This window comes from Alexandromys fortis, unplaced genomic scaffold (assembly GCF_014885135.2).
Source record: "Alexandromys fortis isolate MF-2015 unplaced genomic scaffold, M_Fortis_MF-2015_v1.1 scaffold_30, whole genome shotgun sequence".
Lineage (NCBI taxonomy): Eukaryota > Metazoa > Chordata > Mammalia > Rodentia > Cricetidae > Alexandromys > Alexandromys fortis.
This window is the reverse complement of record NW_026067922.1, coordinates 10,050,763-10,069,010: the sequence shown is the minus strand read 5'-3', so window position 1 is coordinate 10,069,010 and position 18,248 is coordinate 10,050,763. Positions and strand designations below refer to the sequence as shown.

The 18,248-nt window shown below is 45.8% G+C and overlaps 1 protein-coding gene across 2 annotated transcripts in view; it reads left to right on the top strand.

Moving 5' to 3' along the window:
- The first annotated feature begins 10,919 nt into the window (after positions 1-10,919).
- Trib2 (tribbles pseudokinase 2) overlaps positions 10,920-18,248 on the top strand; it is a 31,537-nt gene continuing 24,208 nt past the window's right edge. Inside the window, exons 1-3 of one of the 2 annotated variants that reach the window (XM_050141933.1) lie at positions 10,920-11,032; positions 11,211-12,606; positions 17,894-18,186. In XM_050141933.1, coding sequence (XP_049997890.1) covers positions 12,337-12,606; positions 17,894-18,186 — 563 coding nt within the window. In that variant the 5' untranslated portion in view covers positions 10,920-11,032; positions 11,211-12,336. Of the gene's footprint in view, positions 12,607-17,893; positions 18,187-18,248 lie in introns of both variants that reach the window. The other variant, XM_050141934.1, reaches the window with a different exon arrangement.

Genomic DNA, 18,248 nt, shown 5'->3' with positions numbered 1-18,248 from the left:
GAGAGCGCTGGGAGCACGCTCACCAATTTTATAGGAGAACTTTAGCCTGAGGCGAACACGCCCCCTAAGGGGTGGGACTTATCCCTACAAAGGACTTCACTAGATAATTTGTCAGACTCCTGCCTGACATTACTTGTAACTTCTACTCTTTATGGTGTATTAATTTATACAAATCTGGGTGCCTAAATTCTGTGATAAATCTTATATACAAAGGCACAGCCATTCTCTGTGATGTTTATTGTAAAAGGTTCTCAAAATATAGTGATAGTGCAATACAGAGTGATTTTGTCTTCCTCCCTCCAAACAGCAGACTGAAGCTCAAAGCCCGTAACGTGGTTTAATAATCAAAGTTCTCTAGAAGAACAGAACTTATAGAATGAATATACATAAAGGGAATTTAATAGAATGGCTTACTGGTTGTGGTCGAGTGGTTCCAACAATGACTGTCTGCCAATAGAAGGTCCAAGATTCCATTACCTGTTCAGACAGACACCAGTGTATGCCAGAATCCTGAAGACATCTATTTTAATGCCAGTGAAGAAATGGGCTTGCCATCAAGAGTGACAGAGAGCAGGCAAAGTGAGAGTGAGCTTCCTTCTTTCAGGTCCTTTATTTAGGCGGCCGGTAGAAGGTGTGGCCAGCAGAATATGTGGCCCAGATTAATGGTGGATCTTCCCACTTCAAAGATCTGGATTAGAAGTGGGTCTTCCCATTTCAAATGATTTGATTAAGAAAGAAACAGTCACAGGTATACCTTGCCCCTTAGGTGTTAGCTAATTACTGATGTAGTCAAGTTGATATCCACGAACAGCCACGTGAGTATATCTGGGAGTCTGGGGTGAAGGCCTTCTGTTAATTCAATCCTGGATGGCAGTCCACAGGGATGCTCCTGGCTATATTCAAGGTATATCTTCCCTCCTCATTGACACCTCCAGGGAGTACCCTCACAGACACCCCAAAAGTTCCCTGCCCAACCCTGTGAGAGTGTAAACCTTGCTTAGATGACAACTGAGGTTGACCATCAATCACACCTGTCTACCCTTCAGAACAGTGAACGATGTGTTATGTAAGTTACCGTGTCTGTATATTTTGCTTTGTTTGTGGCATCTAGAGATGACTGATGGCCTGCTGCTTGACCAGACTCTCAATCAGTGGTATAGACTGAGTAGATCCACCCAGTGGGGAAATGTGTCAGAAGAGAAGCATGGAACATTCAACTCTGTATTAGTGTTCTGTAGAGAAACAGAACACTCTTGCACAAATAATAAAAACCCAGAGACAGATATTGGGGTTCCACCCCAAAACCAGAAAATCAAGGAAGTCAAACCACTAGAGAAGTCTTACTTCTACCAAGGCAGGGCAACCTCAAACTAAGCAGACTATGTAGACTAAGCCTCTCTCTCCTCTCATTTTATCTTTCCTGTAGTGCTGGGAATAAAGATGTAGGCCACCACCACCTGGATTTGTTTCTTCACTGATCTTGTGTAGCCCAATGCTGCCTTGAGCTCACAGAGATCCATCTGCCTCTGTTTTCCAAATCCTGGGATTAAACGTGTGTGTCACCACTGCTTGATCCCTAGTGGCTTGGCTTTGTCCTTCCGACAAGCTTTATTTATTAAAACATAAATAAAATATCACTATAGAACACAGAATGGATAATAAATGTGTGTATGTGTGCTTGTGTAAGTATGTGTGTGTGAGTATGTGTGTATGTGTGTATGTGTGTTTGTGTGTGTGTATGTTTGTGTGTGTGTGTTTAAACATAATATAAGGGATTAGTTTACAGGCTGTGGTCTGCTGAAGGAAGATTTACAGCTTGTAATTACCGGCCTACTGGGGCGTGGCCCCATACTACATACACAGACACCGAACCTCTGTCCATCCATTTTCTCCTTCCCCTTGCTCCTTTTCGCCGATTGCTCGTTCAGATTGTTTGGATTCGATCTCCATCCACTTGTTCAAGCAGAGAATCCTGATTTGTGAGTTTACCCCTAAATAAATAACTATCTATCTCTCAGTTCTGAGCTAATGTGGAATTTCTTTTAAGAGTCTGTTTACTGCTTCACTTGGCAGATTCACTGTGACAGTGGTCCACTTCAACAATGACTGTCTCACACTGGAGAGGCTGAGAAGCTGGCAGCTGTTTGGTTCATGAGTGTGTATCTCTCAGCAGTCCTGATCTAATGTTAGAAGCCAGGAGGATTCCTGGAGACAGGCTGAAAGCCTGTGAAGCTCTCAGTGTCAGGGAAGGAACCAGCAGTGGCAGCTGCAGGGTAGATGACCTGACAGTGAGAGAGAAGGTGAAAGGAGCAAAAGGAAAACCAAACAAAACACACACACACACACACACACACACACACACACACACAATTATTTGACCATGTCCTTTTATCTAGGCCACAAACACATTTGCACCCATGTGAAAGCCATGACAGTCCCCAATAGACATGCCCAAAGGCCAGAATGAAACAGACTCTAGAGCATGCAAAATTGACAATTAAAACTATCACATGCTCTACTCTCTACTAGTCACCAAAGCAACTAATCCTCATCAATGTCATTTCTCTTCTGAATAAAATGGGCGTCATCCTCTCTATACAGCCTGATTAGTGCAAGATGTGAGCCAGTGTTTGCAAAGCACTTACCAAGAGCCAGATGCAGAACTGCATTCATTCTTTCAAATTTTCTCCCTTCCTGAGGTAGCCTGATGCAAAAGGAGCCTCCTTTAAAATACATACATATATATATATAAAATTTAAAATATATATGTATTTTAATATATATATTTCACCATAGATTGTAGGTGGAGTTTTCTGTCCTGACTGCCTGTTCCCAAATACCCAAGAGCTGCTTCCCAAATTACCACATTGAGGCTTATATGAGTATATAAATGCTTGGCCAATAGCTCAGGTTTGTTACTAACTAGCTCTTACATTTTAAATTAATCCATATTCCTTATTTATGCTCTGCCACATGGTGGTACCTTAATTAGCATGACCCAGTCCTCTCCTGCTTCCTCTGCATCTGTTTGACAACTCCTGATTCTGCCCTTCTCCTTCCCATCATCCTTAGTTTGGTCACCCCACCTGTACTTCCTGTCTAGCTACTGGTCAATCAATGTTTAATTAAGTCAATTAAAGTGTCAAATCTTTACAGCATACAAGAGGATTATTCCACAGCAACAGATCTTTTTGCATTTATTTTTAGTTGAAAACTATTGTATTGAACTCTTACAGCTCTTGATTAATCATTTTTGGAGTGATCCCTTTGATTTTTTTTTTTTTCTTTCCTGAGGCTGGCTGGATTTCCATTCCCATATTGGGTCCTGGTTTCCTCACTTCCCTAGAAAGATCCCTGGACATTAATGAAAACTAGCCAGGATTCTTTTGTATATCCCAGACTCTAAAATGCCCTTCCTCCAGGTGCTGGCCGGCTGTGTGCCCAGAACTTTGCACAGATGTAGATTTATTTTTTTGGTCACTAGGGAATTGGGTCTCCTACAACCTCATGGTGATGTTTTTTGTTTTCTTTGAATAAAATCAGGCCAGGCACTCTGGGAGGCACGCAGATGATAGAAATAAGATTTCTGTGGTGGGATTTATTTTAATTTGCCTGTTTAACCTGGGCTCTGCCCGTTTTTTCCCTTGGGGTATTTTGAGAAGCTTTGCAAAAGGGGATCTCAGTTAGGGGCTCCAGAATTTGGCTTTAGAGAGGGGGCGTGGCAGCACGAGCTGAGGACACGCCCCATTCTCTAGGTGTGAATGCCAGAAGCCTCCTTTGTCTCTTCCTCTGCACCTTGAGGTTCTTGTCTCTCCCCAGACTTGACTGAGGGGGTTGAGAGAGAATGCAGAGCATCTCTGTCACTCTGAACTCTCTTGTCTAGTTTGAAGAAGCAGAAGCAGCAGAGAGAGCAATGGGGGCTGGAGGGAAAACTAAGGGGGAATTCATACTGACTTTACTAGTCCTGGTTGCAATGATAGTACCAGCCAATGCTCACTTCCACCCAGTCACTAAGCCAAGGGCGGGGTTTATCTAAGTTTCCTATTGCTCACAACAATCCCATGTACTACTATCCTGCCCTGGAAAGTCTTGCATTCTTTACCTAAGATTGAGGCGTTTCTAATTTCAGTCCTCAGAGCTTCCTGAATGAGTGTTGGTTGACTTCCTGAATTCAACTTCTTGGAGTGTTTTCCCTTGGTCCATCATGGATTAAGTCCTAGGATCATTGAATAACTACCATTCAGAGAGCTATTTACTTCCTGGAGTGGAACTTACATGGAAGTCATGTTTGTTAGTGAGCTTTATTATTGAACAATATAAAATTTCATGCTGTCCCAAGTATAACCATTATACTTAGATATATGTTTTAATTGCCTCACTGGAAAAAAGCCAACATTATGAAATCAGTTTTTTTTTTTACATTTTTACATTTTACTAGCCACCAAAGCATGTATTCATATTTGCATATTTGAGTGCAAACTGGGGTCAAACGTATTAGTGATTCCTGCCATGGTGTCTTATTCACTGTTCTAATGCTGTGAAGAGATGCCATGACCAAAGCAACTCTTACAAAAGAAGGCATTTCATGTAACTGGCTTACAGTTTCAGAGGTTTAGTCCATTGTCACCATGGTGGCAGGCATGGAGGCACTCAGAGAACTGGAAGAGTAGCTGGGAACTATATCTAAATCCACAGACCAAGGGCGAGAAAGAGAGAAACAATGGGAAGACTGGAGCCCTTTGAAATAACCTCAAAGCCTACCCTCAGTTGTGCACTGCCTCCAACAAGGCCACGCCTCCTGTCAAAACCTTCCTCTTCCTGGTGACTAAGCATTCAGATATATGAGTCTATGGGGGCCATTCTTCTTCAAACCACCACACATGGTTTATTCAACGGATGTTCCTGACTACCTTTGCTGAACACCTGGCCTCCTGGGGACACAGGGCTCAAGAGTCAGAAACTATGATAGATAGAGGTTGTTTTGTTGTTGTCGTCGTTCAAATGTGCTTTCTTGTTCTTACAATCACTGAGCGCTATTCAGATGAAACACCATGCAGATGGCCCAAGGCAGGATGCAAAAGTTGTCATCAAGTTGGAACTGTGTTTAGACACAGAAAGAAAGTGGTGGAGGGATGGGTGGAGAAGAGAAAATGAAGGAGGGAAGGTGTGGAGGGCAGAAGGGGGTGGCAGTCAGGACAGTTTCCCAAGGCCATCATCACAGGGTCACAGCTTATGCCAGTGAATGGGTGGACTGGATCTGTTCTTCACACTCAGTGCCTAATCACGAGGCCAGTAATGAAACCTCCTTTAGGATACTACTGTGAGGGTTAAATAAGACACAATATACAAGTATCTTACGAATTGGCAAGCCTGGTACACATATCAATTCCTATTCTTCTTAGTCTAAGATCGTAGCCAAAGACAAGCCGAAAGCCAACTTGATAATTGCCTGAGTTTGGGGCCCAAGTTGGATGAAAACGCAATTCGTCCTTGTTCACATTCGTCTGCTTGTATTATGGCCATCTTGACCTTATGGATGACTGCAGCATAACATCTGAAAGGAATCCTCAATCACCACTTCGTTTCTCCCCTTCCTTTGTAAGTATGGTATCATTACTCTTTTCCGTCTAAGATGAGGGTCAAGCAATTTTAAGGGACTTTTGAAACATGGATGTCCTGGCCCTGAAGCTGCTGCTCCAGAGCTCTGTTTTGGAGCCAGCATGGAAGCACATGGTAGATTTACCAGAACACCCTACAAAGAATCCTTGGCCAGGAACCTAATTCTGTGGCTAGACTGTAACTTTCAGCTCTTAAGTGGTCCTTTTTACCTGTGTTCACTTTCCTCTTTTTTTCTGCTCAGTGATTCACAAATGCACAGAGTTAAGTCTCATACCCTGGGACAGAGGGCAGAGGTGCCTATTTAACATTTCAAAGGGAACCTGGCCCAGCATCCCTGAGTCCCTACCTGTTACAAGGTCCTCCTGGCTGGTATATTCACCCCCTACCTTGAACTTTCCATCTCAAGGGTCTGGGCTGCTCTTCCCTATATAATCTGACCCTTTGGGTTACCTGCCTCTTCCCTTTCATAACTTTGCCCTCTTGGCTGCTATACCTTGTACCCCTCTCTCAGCTCCTCACCTCCTCACATGACCCAGCTTAGTCTGTTCATGTCCACTCCGGACTCTCCCGGATGTCCCTGTGTCTGATACCCTCTCCCTCTCATCTACAGTAACTTTCCCTGCCACCATACCTCGGAACAGTCATGTCTCTTTCCTTTTTCTTTCTCTTTTGTTTTCTTTCACTGGGACAGCAGGCAGCTTGTCCTGTGCAGAAAACTGTCACAAGTTGATTGCCCCACAACCAATATATCTCGTCTCAGTGCTGGGCACACAACAACTGATATTCCCGGAAAAAGAGAAGCTACAGGACGAAGACCCAAAGGTGGGGGAGAGAGGGAACAAGTATGTCCTTCTAAATGTTTTTTTTTTCTTTGCTTTTCTGTATTTATACATTGGACTTTCCTGGTAGATCATTTAGCCAATGGGAAAAGTACATCTCCCGCTAGCCATGGTACAACAAATATTTAACCAAAATGTCACCTTTTAACAGTCACTACTAGGAATCACCTTGTAAATAAGAAATGGATTCCCAGAATACGAACAGTATAGAAAAAAAATACAGTGAGAAAGGAAATCACCTTTGTGGGAGGATTTTAAGTGGCCCATTTAAGCCAAAGGCTTACTCAACTCTAGAAAGTGTGATGACGGATACGTTGTAGTGAAAAAAAAAAAAAAAACAGTTTCAGAATAAATTCATTTCCTTGCTTCTTCTTCCTTAGCACAGAAAACACATACATGCACACATGCATGCATGCACATACACATAAACATGCATGCACACAGGCAAAGACCTCCAGGGCCACTGAGTAATGGGCTATCCTGGTGGATAGGTGAACTCTACACACAGCCTGAACTCATACGCCCTGCAGCTCATTTTGGAAGTTTCCTGTGAGTTTTTGTGATTGGGAATGTTTTGTAAGAATTAAGAGAGAACTGTTGTCACCTCTTGTGGTACCTGTTCTTGGTTGTCAATATAACTGCACCTGGAATTAACTAAATGACAAGCAGATGGGTACATTTCCCTGTGAGGGATTTTTTTTTTTCTTAACTAAGTCATTTGAAGTGGGAAGATCAATGCTAAATTCTGATCTTTTGAGATGGGAAGAGCCACCTTAAATCTGGGCCATGTCTTTTGGCAGCCTATATCTGACGGACTTGGAAGACGGAAGTGCTTGCACTTTGCATGCTCATTCTTGCTCTCACTAGGGCAAGTTCATCCTTTCAATGGCTTTAGAGTCTACTTCTTCATGATTCTTTCTTATTCTGAAGACCAGCTGAGACATCCAGCCCCGAGAACTGAACAACTGCTACATTCTTGAACTTTCTATTGGTAGACTAGGTGGATCACAGCCAGCCTGTAAACTACTGTAATACATTCTTTAATAAATTTAATAAATACACACATATATGTATATATTATATCATATATGTGTCCTCTAGAGGAACATAATGCAATATATATTATATAATATGTATATCCTATATGTTTTATTCTTCTAGAGAAACTTACTTAGCTAGAACACTATATATAGTGGGCACCCAAATTTGCTGAATAAATAAACTAATGAGCTATGGAGAGAAGGAAGGAGTAATGGAAAATTCTAGATAGCATGGCAGCCTATAACCTGAGATAGTGACAGCATTTGACTGACTTTACTTCAACATGGTCTAGGAAAAAGTGATACCTTTCTAAGTGTGTAATCCTTGTTTTAATGCTCACGCAGCATCTCAATTCATCTCAAATACACTATATTTACCCTATTCCTATAATTATGTTTAATAACTTACATGTCTTATTGATACTGGAAACATCTTACCCATTATTTACATTATTAATTAGTATATGTGGAGTTGCTTTATGTGGCTGTATCCCAGCCATTGCAACAATTACAGTAAATAACAGCCGGTTTCTATTGTGTAGAGAACACCATGTTCTTTGGTTTATATAGGTGTCCCTCTTAGATTTCATGTGTCAGCAAAATTCAGATTTTAATCCCATGTTAGAGAGCAAGATGTCTCAGAACGACCTAAGATCCTGCGGGTAAACACTGGGGTTCTGGAGATTCCCTCCCATCTTCTAATAGGTTTCTGTCGCTTGAGGAAAAGTACCGAGTCAGCATCCATGAAGAAAGTCAGGTCTGTGGTATAAATGTTCAAGTTTCTCCTGTACTGTTTGTGAATGTCACCCTAAACACAGGGCTTTACAGAGGAACAGTGTGACTGCTGTATCACTTCCTAAGAAGTGATGAATTCACTGTCATTGGTGGGCAGGATCCATCAGGCATCAGTGTAGGCTGAGGCTTGGCTTTCTGCTACTTCACAAGGCTCTCCCGTCTCTCTGATGCCCACTGGAAATCACTCCACAATGGGCACCGGGGTGTTCTCCCTAGGATCCCAATACAACCCTGCCATTTCGTTATTGAAAGCCAGGTTGGCGTGGAATCTGTTTTTTTTTTTTTTTTTTTTTTTTTGTCTACCAGAAGACCACCATCTTCAGCTGCAACACAGCCCATCATTTCCTGTCTAATTGCAATGAGCTCTGTAGCTTACCTGGTCAGTGCAGCACCATTATTAAAAAGCTAGACCTTCCTACTCCGTTGTTTTGCATATTTTTTTCTCTGCCTAAAACGCCAACACTAATATCTTATATGTGTATTATTTTATGGCTCATTGGACTAATACAAGGTCCACAAAGAAAGAAAATCTGTATTTTCAACAGCCATATCTCCATATCCATTGTCCAGCATGTAGTAGGTTTCAATAAATATTTTCTCTGGATTCTTCTAAGGTAAAGAAAAGAAGAAAGCGTGTGTTCAGGCAAGCTTCCTGGAGTCCTGGGAAAGCCCGTACTTCCTTGGTCCCTCTTCTTGTAGTGGGTGCATTGCCATACAATGGGGATGACTTGTTTCACATTCCTTCTCTGGGGCTAGACTGAGCTCTTAGGTGGAGGAAATCAAATCTTACTCATACTTGGATCTTCAGCACCCAGGCTTAGCTTGTTGTAAGCCAGTGGTTCTCAGCCTTCCTAACGCTGCAGCCCTTTAATGGAGTTCCTCATGGTGTGGTGACCCCCAACCATCAAATTATTTTCGTTGCTACATCGTAACTGTAATCGTGCTACTGTAATGAATCATAATGTAAATATCTGATATGCACGGTATCTGATAGTTGATCCCTGAGAAAGGGCCGTTTGACCAATAGGCTGAGAATCACTGTTGTAAGTCACCTTCACAGACTTCCCAGAACCGCAACTGCAGCCATAGCAATCGCATGAGGTCAGCAGGGGTTTTATTTAACTGATGGAAAGTAGAGACCCGGGTAGGAAAAAAAATTACCCACCCAATTCTCTTCTGAAATCAGAGACTGGTGCTGGAACATGCGTCTTTTAAACCTTATCATGGGGAAATTTGGTAGAGGCCACACGGAACCTTTCTCCATGGATCCCCAGTAGTGACTGCCTAGGAACTGTTCTTAAACTTGGCCATAACTACAGAAATACACCAGTCTGCATTCATGGTGACATCTTCATGGAGTTATGCCAGATTAAGGAATCGGGGGACTGAGTCCAAGGCAGATGAATAGGGAGAAGGATGTGAGAAGTGTCGAGACATGGGGACCACTTTATTTTCCTTCCAAAACTGTCCTCTAGGGTGGCCAGCTGGACAATAAAGTCCTTTTGGCGTTCCCAGTTAACCCCCAGGGACCTCCTTATCATTAGAGCGACTGTTGTCCCAGTTACTATAATTATAACTAGTTGTCTATTTTGTTCAAAAGTGGTATTGCGGAAGACTGTTACCTTCCTGTGTAGCAAGAGGTGCCTTAAGCAGGTAAAAACTCAGAGGACGCCCAGCAGCCTTGCCCGGGCCATCTCTTTCTCTTCCTGTTTCCCCCTAGTATATCGCTTCTTTTACCAGGATGCGTTTGGTAAGGTCTAGAAGCTGAAGTCTGAAGCCCTGGCCTGAACTTTCCCCGGGTCTGCTCAAGCCAGTATTCCGGAACCTTCCCAGGAAGTTAAGAATAAGCCTGGGGAGAAAGTGCAGCCTTCCTTTGACCCCAGCATTGAATGTGTTCCTGAGAAGCTCCGCTCTGGCTGGAAGCCAACATCACTCGGTGGAGGTGTGGGTGCAAAGGTGCCTCTCCCTGAGCCTCCAAATAGACCTTGCCCTGAAGTCAAAAGATGCTGAAAGTATCCCGAATCCTGTAACTGAGGAGTGGGGGAAGGGAGAAGGAGGTGGCGACACCGACCAAAAATCCACAAAGGGCTTCTGTGAAATGAGAAGCGCTGGAGAGAAAGAATGAAACTAATTCTAGAGACTGGAAAGCAGGGCTGTTGCAAGAATCGTTCTTCAGAAACTAAGCAGCTCCTCTGTCAACATCACAGCAGAGGGGGCCCAAAGCTCCAAGGATGCATGGCTTTCTGTAGAAAACCAGAACGAAGAGGATCTAACTTCCAAAGTTAACCTGAGCCCGCCCTCCTTGGTTGCGTGGTGGCCGGGGGTAGATACACAGCCCAGCATCCCTCCTAGCTCAGCAGCGCGCGCAGCAGGCCAGGCATGCCCAGAGCCCTGGATGGCGGAAGGATATAAAGCACTGTTTACCTCCCGCCTGGCCAAGCCTTCCAGTGGCGAGGCCGGCGCCCAAGGCTGGGGCGCTGCAGGGGTGACGGCAGCTGCCCTGGCCGCCGGCGGGCGCTGGGGAGCCGTGCGCGCACTGGCAGCGGCGCCGCTGATTGATGGGCGCCCGGTTCAATGACAGGGGCCGGGGCGCGGGTGAGGCGGGGCCGGCTACGAGGGCGGGGGCTCAGAGGAAATGTGTCGGTGACATTGAATGGGGAGACCGAGCGCGAGCGAGCGGGGCGCGCGCGCACACATACGCGCACACACAGCCGGGCTCGCTCCGAGATCCCCGGCCACGTAAGTAACTATTAATACCGCCTCGCCCGGGGATGCGGGCGTGCTGAGCGCCGGGATTGGCCTAGGGCGCCTGGCCATCCCCTTTAATTTTTAAATACACGATCCTCTCCTACTTCTGGGTGGCAAGAAAAAAAATAATAAAGGAAGAAAAGCCGTCGATTTCAATTTTTTCCTCCAGAACAAACCCCGCCGAGCAATTTGGTCGCAAGGCATCTGAAGGCAAGAGTGGTTTGCAAATTTTTCCAAGGCTCAAGACCCGGTTGTGCAGCGGGAAAGGAACGCCGCTGGTTGGCAGGGTCCGGGGAGCATCTGCTGCCAGCTCCTGCAGGACCCCTGGAAGCTCCTGCCAGGAACACAGAGACCGCTGGTCGCTGGTCTGCCCAGGTCACCGCCCGCACTTCTTGCTTCCTTCGGAGGAGGATTTCGGACGCTAGCAGGCGGCGACAGCAGGAGCCAGTGTTGACCGCGCGCGGCCTCAGCCTTGGGCTTTGTCGCGGTACCTGTGCCTCCTCCACTCCTGCACTCCCTGCTCAGTTTTTGCAATCTTTTGTTGGCACCGCTGACCGCTCCAAGTTAAATGCTCCTTTGCTATTTTGCTTTTTTTCCTGTCTACTTTTTTTTTTTTTGAGAGCTCTGCGATTTTTTTGAAAAGCCTCAGACGCCATCTACAGTTAAGACTTAGGTAACTGCCCTCTCTAGCACCCCCTTCCACGCCCCCCACCCTTTTCACCAAAAAAAGGGGGGTGCAGCGCGGATTCTGACTGCCGCGCGGCGTGAGCCGGTAGACTGGTGCTTATTTCCTTTTTCTTTTTGTTTGGTTTCTAACGCGTGGAGGGCGAGCCGGCGCCGCGCGCTCCCTGAAGACTGCACAAACTCCACGCAGGGCTCCTCCGCCCGTCTGCGGTTCCTCAGCTGGGGATCGCTCGGGATTCCGGCGCTGCAGCTCCGCAAACCAGAGGCACACTCACTCGTTCAGATCCACGCTGTGAACAGAGACCCACATACTCCAGAGCGCGGTTCTGCACTGCGCTGGCTGCGTCGGGGTAACAAAAGGACCCGAGTTGTCTGCTGAGCGAGCACCCCCGGGAGCGGGGCTCGCAGCCGGGGATCTGCCCTGCGGCGCCCATCCGGGGGCTAGCTCCTAACTCTTCCCGCACGGAGCCCTAGTCGCGTCCCCTCCCCTTTTGATCCTTTTAAGTCGGTGGCATCGAGGCGCCTGCAGCCGCGGCTCATCCATCTCTCCAGCGGGGTTTTTGGTTTGTTTGTTTGTTTGTTTGTTTGGTCGTGTGCGTTTCCCCACACTCATGAACATTCACAGGTCTACCCCTATCACAATAGCGAGATATGGGAGATCGCGGAACAAAACCCAGGATTTCGAAGAGCTGTCGTCTATAAGGTCCGCTGAGCCCAGCCAGAGTTTCAGCCCGAACCTTGGCTCTCCGAGCCCGCCCGAGACTCCGAACTTGTCGCATTGCGTTTCTTGCATCGGGAAATACTTACTGTTGGAGCCTCTGGAGGGAGACCACGTTTTCCGCGCTGTACATCTGCACAGCGGAGAGGAGCTGGTTTGCAAGGTAACCAGCCCGGCATTACTTTTGCTTAAAAAAAAAATCATCCCGGGTCCTCTGGCAGGGGCTGGGATAGGGAGAAAGGTCGCTGAGCCCTGGAGTCCAGGGGCGGGAGGTTCGTGGAATCATTACGCGTGGCCTTGTTAAATGGATTTATTTGTGTGTCTGTCCACGTTTGACGAGTTGCGAAGTTTTTAGACCCTTTCAGACAATAGGGCGGGCTGCGGCGGGGGCGTTTTGGGGAGAGCCAGGGAGGGTTGCCAGTCTGAGCAGGGGCACGGACACGCGTGCCCTAGGAAGCTGGTCGAACTCCTGTGTACCAGGTTGGGTAGCCTTGCCTGGGGATTTCTCTCTTGGTCGAGCCCCCTCCCCTCCCCAGGAGGACTAGGGAATCCCCGGTTGGTTTTCAGAAAGCGCTCACTTGGTTCCCTTTGTAGCCATTGTTCTTAGCAGTCTGCAGGTGCTAAACCTTTGTTCCAAAGGTGCCCTTTAAAGGAGACAAAAAACAAAAAGCAAAAACACTGTCCCCTCTGGCTGAGCCCAGGGCTCTAGTGGGCAAGGGCGTTTTAAAGCCTTTTCTTTTGCTTGGAGCCTGGAAAGGAAGGCTGGAATGGAAATCAACCCCTTGCGCACTTTTGGGAGAGCAAGGAACCCTCTGGCTCTGTCTTTTTGTCCGGGTTTCTTCGCTTCTTCAGATTTCCTGTCTGCACATCCTGGTGGCTGCTCCCACGGCACCCACAACACCACCATTGCCTGTTTAGAGACTGTCCTTTGGAACCCCCTGTGCTAATACCAAGAAGGGCCCGTCAGTTTCCTTTTTGTCTTTGACCCTGAACAGTGACCGTTTTGTGTCTCCTGGTGTCTGTGTGTCTTTGTGTGCGTTCACCAAGGGGACTGAGGAGAGTAGTAACAAAATATTCGACTACAGTCTCTTTCCTATGCAGGGGAGAGCAATACTACCTAGAACTGGATGTGGATCAAGACTACATTACCACTAAAATTTAGTTCTTTTGCATTGTTTTCTTTATTTCTTGAGGGGGAAGTGGGGTTCCTGTTGCCTCTGAAATGGGTACCATGCACATCTGTGCTACAAATACTGTATTACACTTTCCTCATTCATCGCTAGCGGCTTTGTGAAATCGCCCTATTTCGTGTTGAATTGGAGCGCTTTCCTTGCAAAAACTGGATGGGTGAAGACCTCCAGGCAGTTTTGAGATTATTTCTGAACTTAAAGGAAACCAAAAACTCTTTAAATATTGCTTTTTGCATGTACTAAGCATTGGGGCTTTTGCATCTTCTCCAAGTTAGTGTAATTTCGAGCAGCTATGCCCAGCTAAAGCAGTAAATTCAGTAGGCAACTCTGAGCCTGTGGGGAGCCCTGCACACTGCACAATAGGACAGTCATCCTTCGAAATGAATGAATCCACCAAGCTGTCATTCTCCTATGAAATATGCACCATCATCGGCAGTTGGCGTTCCCCCTCCCTTTGCTCAACTTCAGCACAGCATTTTACTATTTTTTTTTCCTCCCAAAGGCTAGAGATGATTTTAAGTAATGAGAGTCCACTGCCAAATCCTGCAGGAGCATCTTGCTATTATTTCTTTGTTTAAAACCAGGCTTGTCTCTGGCCTCTGTTCTTTCTCATTTCAGATCCTTCAAGACATATTTCACTGTAGGCTGACCTTACAGTGTCGTTTGCAGACTTGCTCTCTGGCCCCAAACTGTACTTAATCTGTTGGTTTAGTTATTGCAAAGATTGAATCAGCCCCTCACCAATTACAGTGTGGCTGCAAGTGGATTTAAGTGCAGTATCATTGTTCTGCTTGACAGAGGTCATCCCTTTACAACTCGGCAGCTTATGTTCTCCTGCCTTCTTACCCGAGGTGCTGTGGGTGACTTCTACAAGCATAGCTGTGTGCCAGACTCTCCAGGAGAGTTTTATGAGGGTGATTCTGAGAGCTACCCCAATATATGCACTGTGAAGCATTTTTTTAAGCTTGCTACAATGTTGAATCCACCTCCTTTTGATGCTAAGAGCATGTGGGGTTCCTGTTTCTTAGCTGGGTGTTCTTGCAAGAAAAAGTGCAAAAGCAGATTAAACAGAAAGGTTGTGTTTACTGGGGAAGACTCTGGAGAGGATTCTGGAGGGCATTCTTTTCTGGGAGGGGGATGCAGTGGAGACCTTCCAAGAAAATAGCCCAAATTCCCCAGCCTGATTATTGTCTCCACGTGCCCACTTTAGTTGGCCAAAGGAGGGGCAGATCTTTAAGGGTTGTTTAGCTGTTTTCACAAAAATTCTTGTAGCTACTGTGCAAAATGACATGATTACTATCTTGGCAGAATGGGCACTTCTTTTTTTCCCCCCTCAGACATGATGAATGTGGCCTGATCGTAGGGCCTTATCTGAACTGTCACATTATATAACCAAGGCTTCCAATTAAACATTTAAAAGGAGCTGGCATCCAGGCTCATGGCTTGATTTTTTTTTTTTTTTTGCACTTGAGGGTGATGGTTTAAATACCAATCCAAGCCTATAAATGCCTGTTATAGCCACTAATAAAAGTTTGGCTCCTTACCATGTAGGAGGACGTAAGCAGTTCTTTTAGTTTTTTTTTTTTTTTTTTTTTTGTCCTTTTCTGTCCACCATTTTGCAGTTTTACACTCTCCCACAAAAGGGGATGGCCACACTGGAGAGCGACCGTGAATTTGTTGGGTACTTTCATTAATTCTCTGTCCATTCAGCTTTTCAGCCCCGCTCTGGGAGAGCAGGCTAACCATGCTGAGCCGAAGGTTGTTTTGGTTTATATTTATTATTGTTATTTTAAAGGTAACTGGAAATAGGAAGTGCATTATAAGTAATTAGAACTGTAGGCCGTGGCGACAGAACCCACAGCCTGGCCCTGCAGAGCAAATCATGCTTGTTACATAATGCAGCCTGTTGACATTAGCCACAGTGTGTGTATGTGTGTGTGTGTGTGTGTGTGTGTGTGTGTTCCTCGATGAAATTCCTCCCTGTTTTTGTGGCCTGCTGTCTCTGTGCTAAGGTTGACTCAAGCATTTCAGATTCCTAATTGAGCAGGCCTCTGAGGTCACCGTTCTGAGGTCATCCTTTGACAATATCTGGGTGTGATTTGTGGTCTCCGGGGAGGTTCCAGCATTCATTCTTAAATTCGAGGGTGTAGTGGCAACAGCTGTGCCACTTTCCTGAGCTACCTCATTATGGCTCATTCACAGCCTTTCTGTTGACTTTGCTTCCTCAGCCCCAGTTAGCACCATCCCCCTTGAGGTGCTTATTGTCCCTGTTTGACTCACAGGTTTTTTTCTTTTTTCTTTCTTCCTTCCTTCCTTCCTTTTTTTTTTTTAAATGCTCAGTTACTTAACTCCTGGATTTTTACATTGCAGCCTGTGTTCCTGCATGGGCCCCAGAAAGCCCAGGAATCCCTCAGAGGGTTCTAAGATATTGCACGCATTTGAGACTGAGCCTTGGCAGTGAAGAGAATTGAGACAGAGCTTCCTGGGCGGGATCAGGACCCAGGGAAGGTTGTGGTGTCTAGGTCAGGGTATTCTTACAAAGAGGGAGGTTCTTTGTCTCTGTGCTTTATCCATCCTATTTGGATGAACCCAGCCAGAGTGATGATGATCCCCTAGACAGGGGGTTTCTCTGGCATCTCTCCTACCTCTCTCCAAATACTGGGGATGGGGTTTCACCTGGGACCAACTGACAGGCGCTCACTGCTGCCGCAGAAGACAAGCTAGAGTTTCTGCTAGACCTGCTTTTAAAGGAAGCACCCCCTCACCCACCGCATACCACTTCCAAGTAAGACTCCCCTTACCCACATTTCGCCACCCTGCCCAGAGCAAGGGAAACCCCATTCCAATCCTAAGTGCTGGTCTAGCTGAGTTAGTATAGGCTTTGAAATGAACGGAAAACTCCCCTTTCTATCCTCAACATTTTTCTGTTGTGTTCATTTCTCTTAGGTCGATCTGTTCAGAAGGCATTGACGGTGCTTTTTTCTTTTTAAGGAACAGCGAGGTGGCATTTCACAGGCTAACTCTGATTCATAGAAAAATCATTGCATGATTGATTCATTGAGTTAGATATCTGTGGAGGGAAGCCAGTCCAATCCCCTATGGAGACGGCCCATGTGCTATTCCTAACGCTGCCACTGGGGGCAAGATTTAAACTTGTTTCCTTTGCCTCAGTTTGCCCATCTGTAAAATGAATTCATCGCATGTGGAGAACTATTAAGGAAAGTCTAGATGTATGATGAATTAATTGTTCATTCATGTGTATTTTGGTGCACTTATAAAACATAAATAGATGTTTTTGCCCAATGGTCACTTGATTTTTTTTTCTCTAAGTATTTTTTATAGTCATTTTTTCCCCTATAAATATGTTCTCTGCTGGGGAGAATAATAAAACCCTTTGGACTTAGGTACTAGCTCAGACAGTCAAGTGCTTGACAAACAAACAAGATCTGAGTTTGACCCTTGACATTCACATCTAAAAAGCTAAATGTGGTGTTGCATACTCTGATAATACAGGGACAGGAGGATTCCAGGGTTCTCTAGGTCAAAGGCCAGTGAGAGACCCTGTATGAAGTTTCTTGAGGAGGCATACCTGAGATTGACCTCTGGCCTCCACACACAAACACACAGGCACATACACACATAGAGAGAGACACACACAGACACACAGGCACATACACACACACAGACACACACACAGAGACACAGAGACACACAGACACATACACACAGACACACAGGCACATACATACATAGAGAGAGACACACACAGACACACAGGCACAGACACACACACACACATAGACACACAGGCACATACACAAAGAGACACACACAGACACACATAAACACATAGACACACAGGCATAGACCCATAGACACACAGGTATACACACACAGGCACACATAGGCACATACACACATACACAGACAGATAGACACAGAGGCATACACACACACATACACTGAATAATAAAACTTAGCGTTTGTTTATTTACTTCATTTTTCCCTTAAAATCCCCCCAATATTGAATCAATTTTCATTTACCCATTTTGTGTCAAAGATTAGGAGGTTCTGGGCGGTCAAGGGATTAGTTGTGCACTATACAGCGGGTAGCAGGCAGAACTGGTGTGCTCGGGGTCTGAGTTTCATACCCTTTATGCCATGTCAGAGCACAAGCCCGTGGGAGGCTTCAGCATTCTGCGGTTTGGGTCGTAGGAGGCACCGCTGACGCTGACTGGGATCTTGTCAATTCTGTCCTAGGTGTTTGAGATCAGCTGCTACCAGGAGTCCCTGGCCCCGTGTTTCTGCCTGTCTGCCCACAGCAACATCAACCAAATCACAGAAATCCTCCTGGGGGAGACCAAAGCCTATGTGTTCTTTGAGCGGAGCTATGGAGACATGCATTCCTTTGTCCGCACTTGCAAGAAGCTGAGGGAGGAGGAGGCAGCCCGACTGTTCTACCAGATTGCCTCTGCTGTGGCCCACTGCCACGATGGAGGGCTGGTGCTGCGTGACCTCAAGCTACGGAAATTTATCTTCAAGGATGAAGAGAGGTGAGTGTGGCTCAGCCCATGCAGATGTGTGTGTGTGTGTGTGTGTGTGTGTGTGTTCGTGT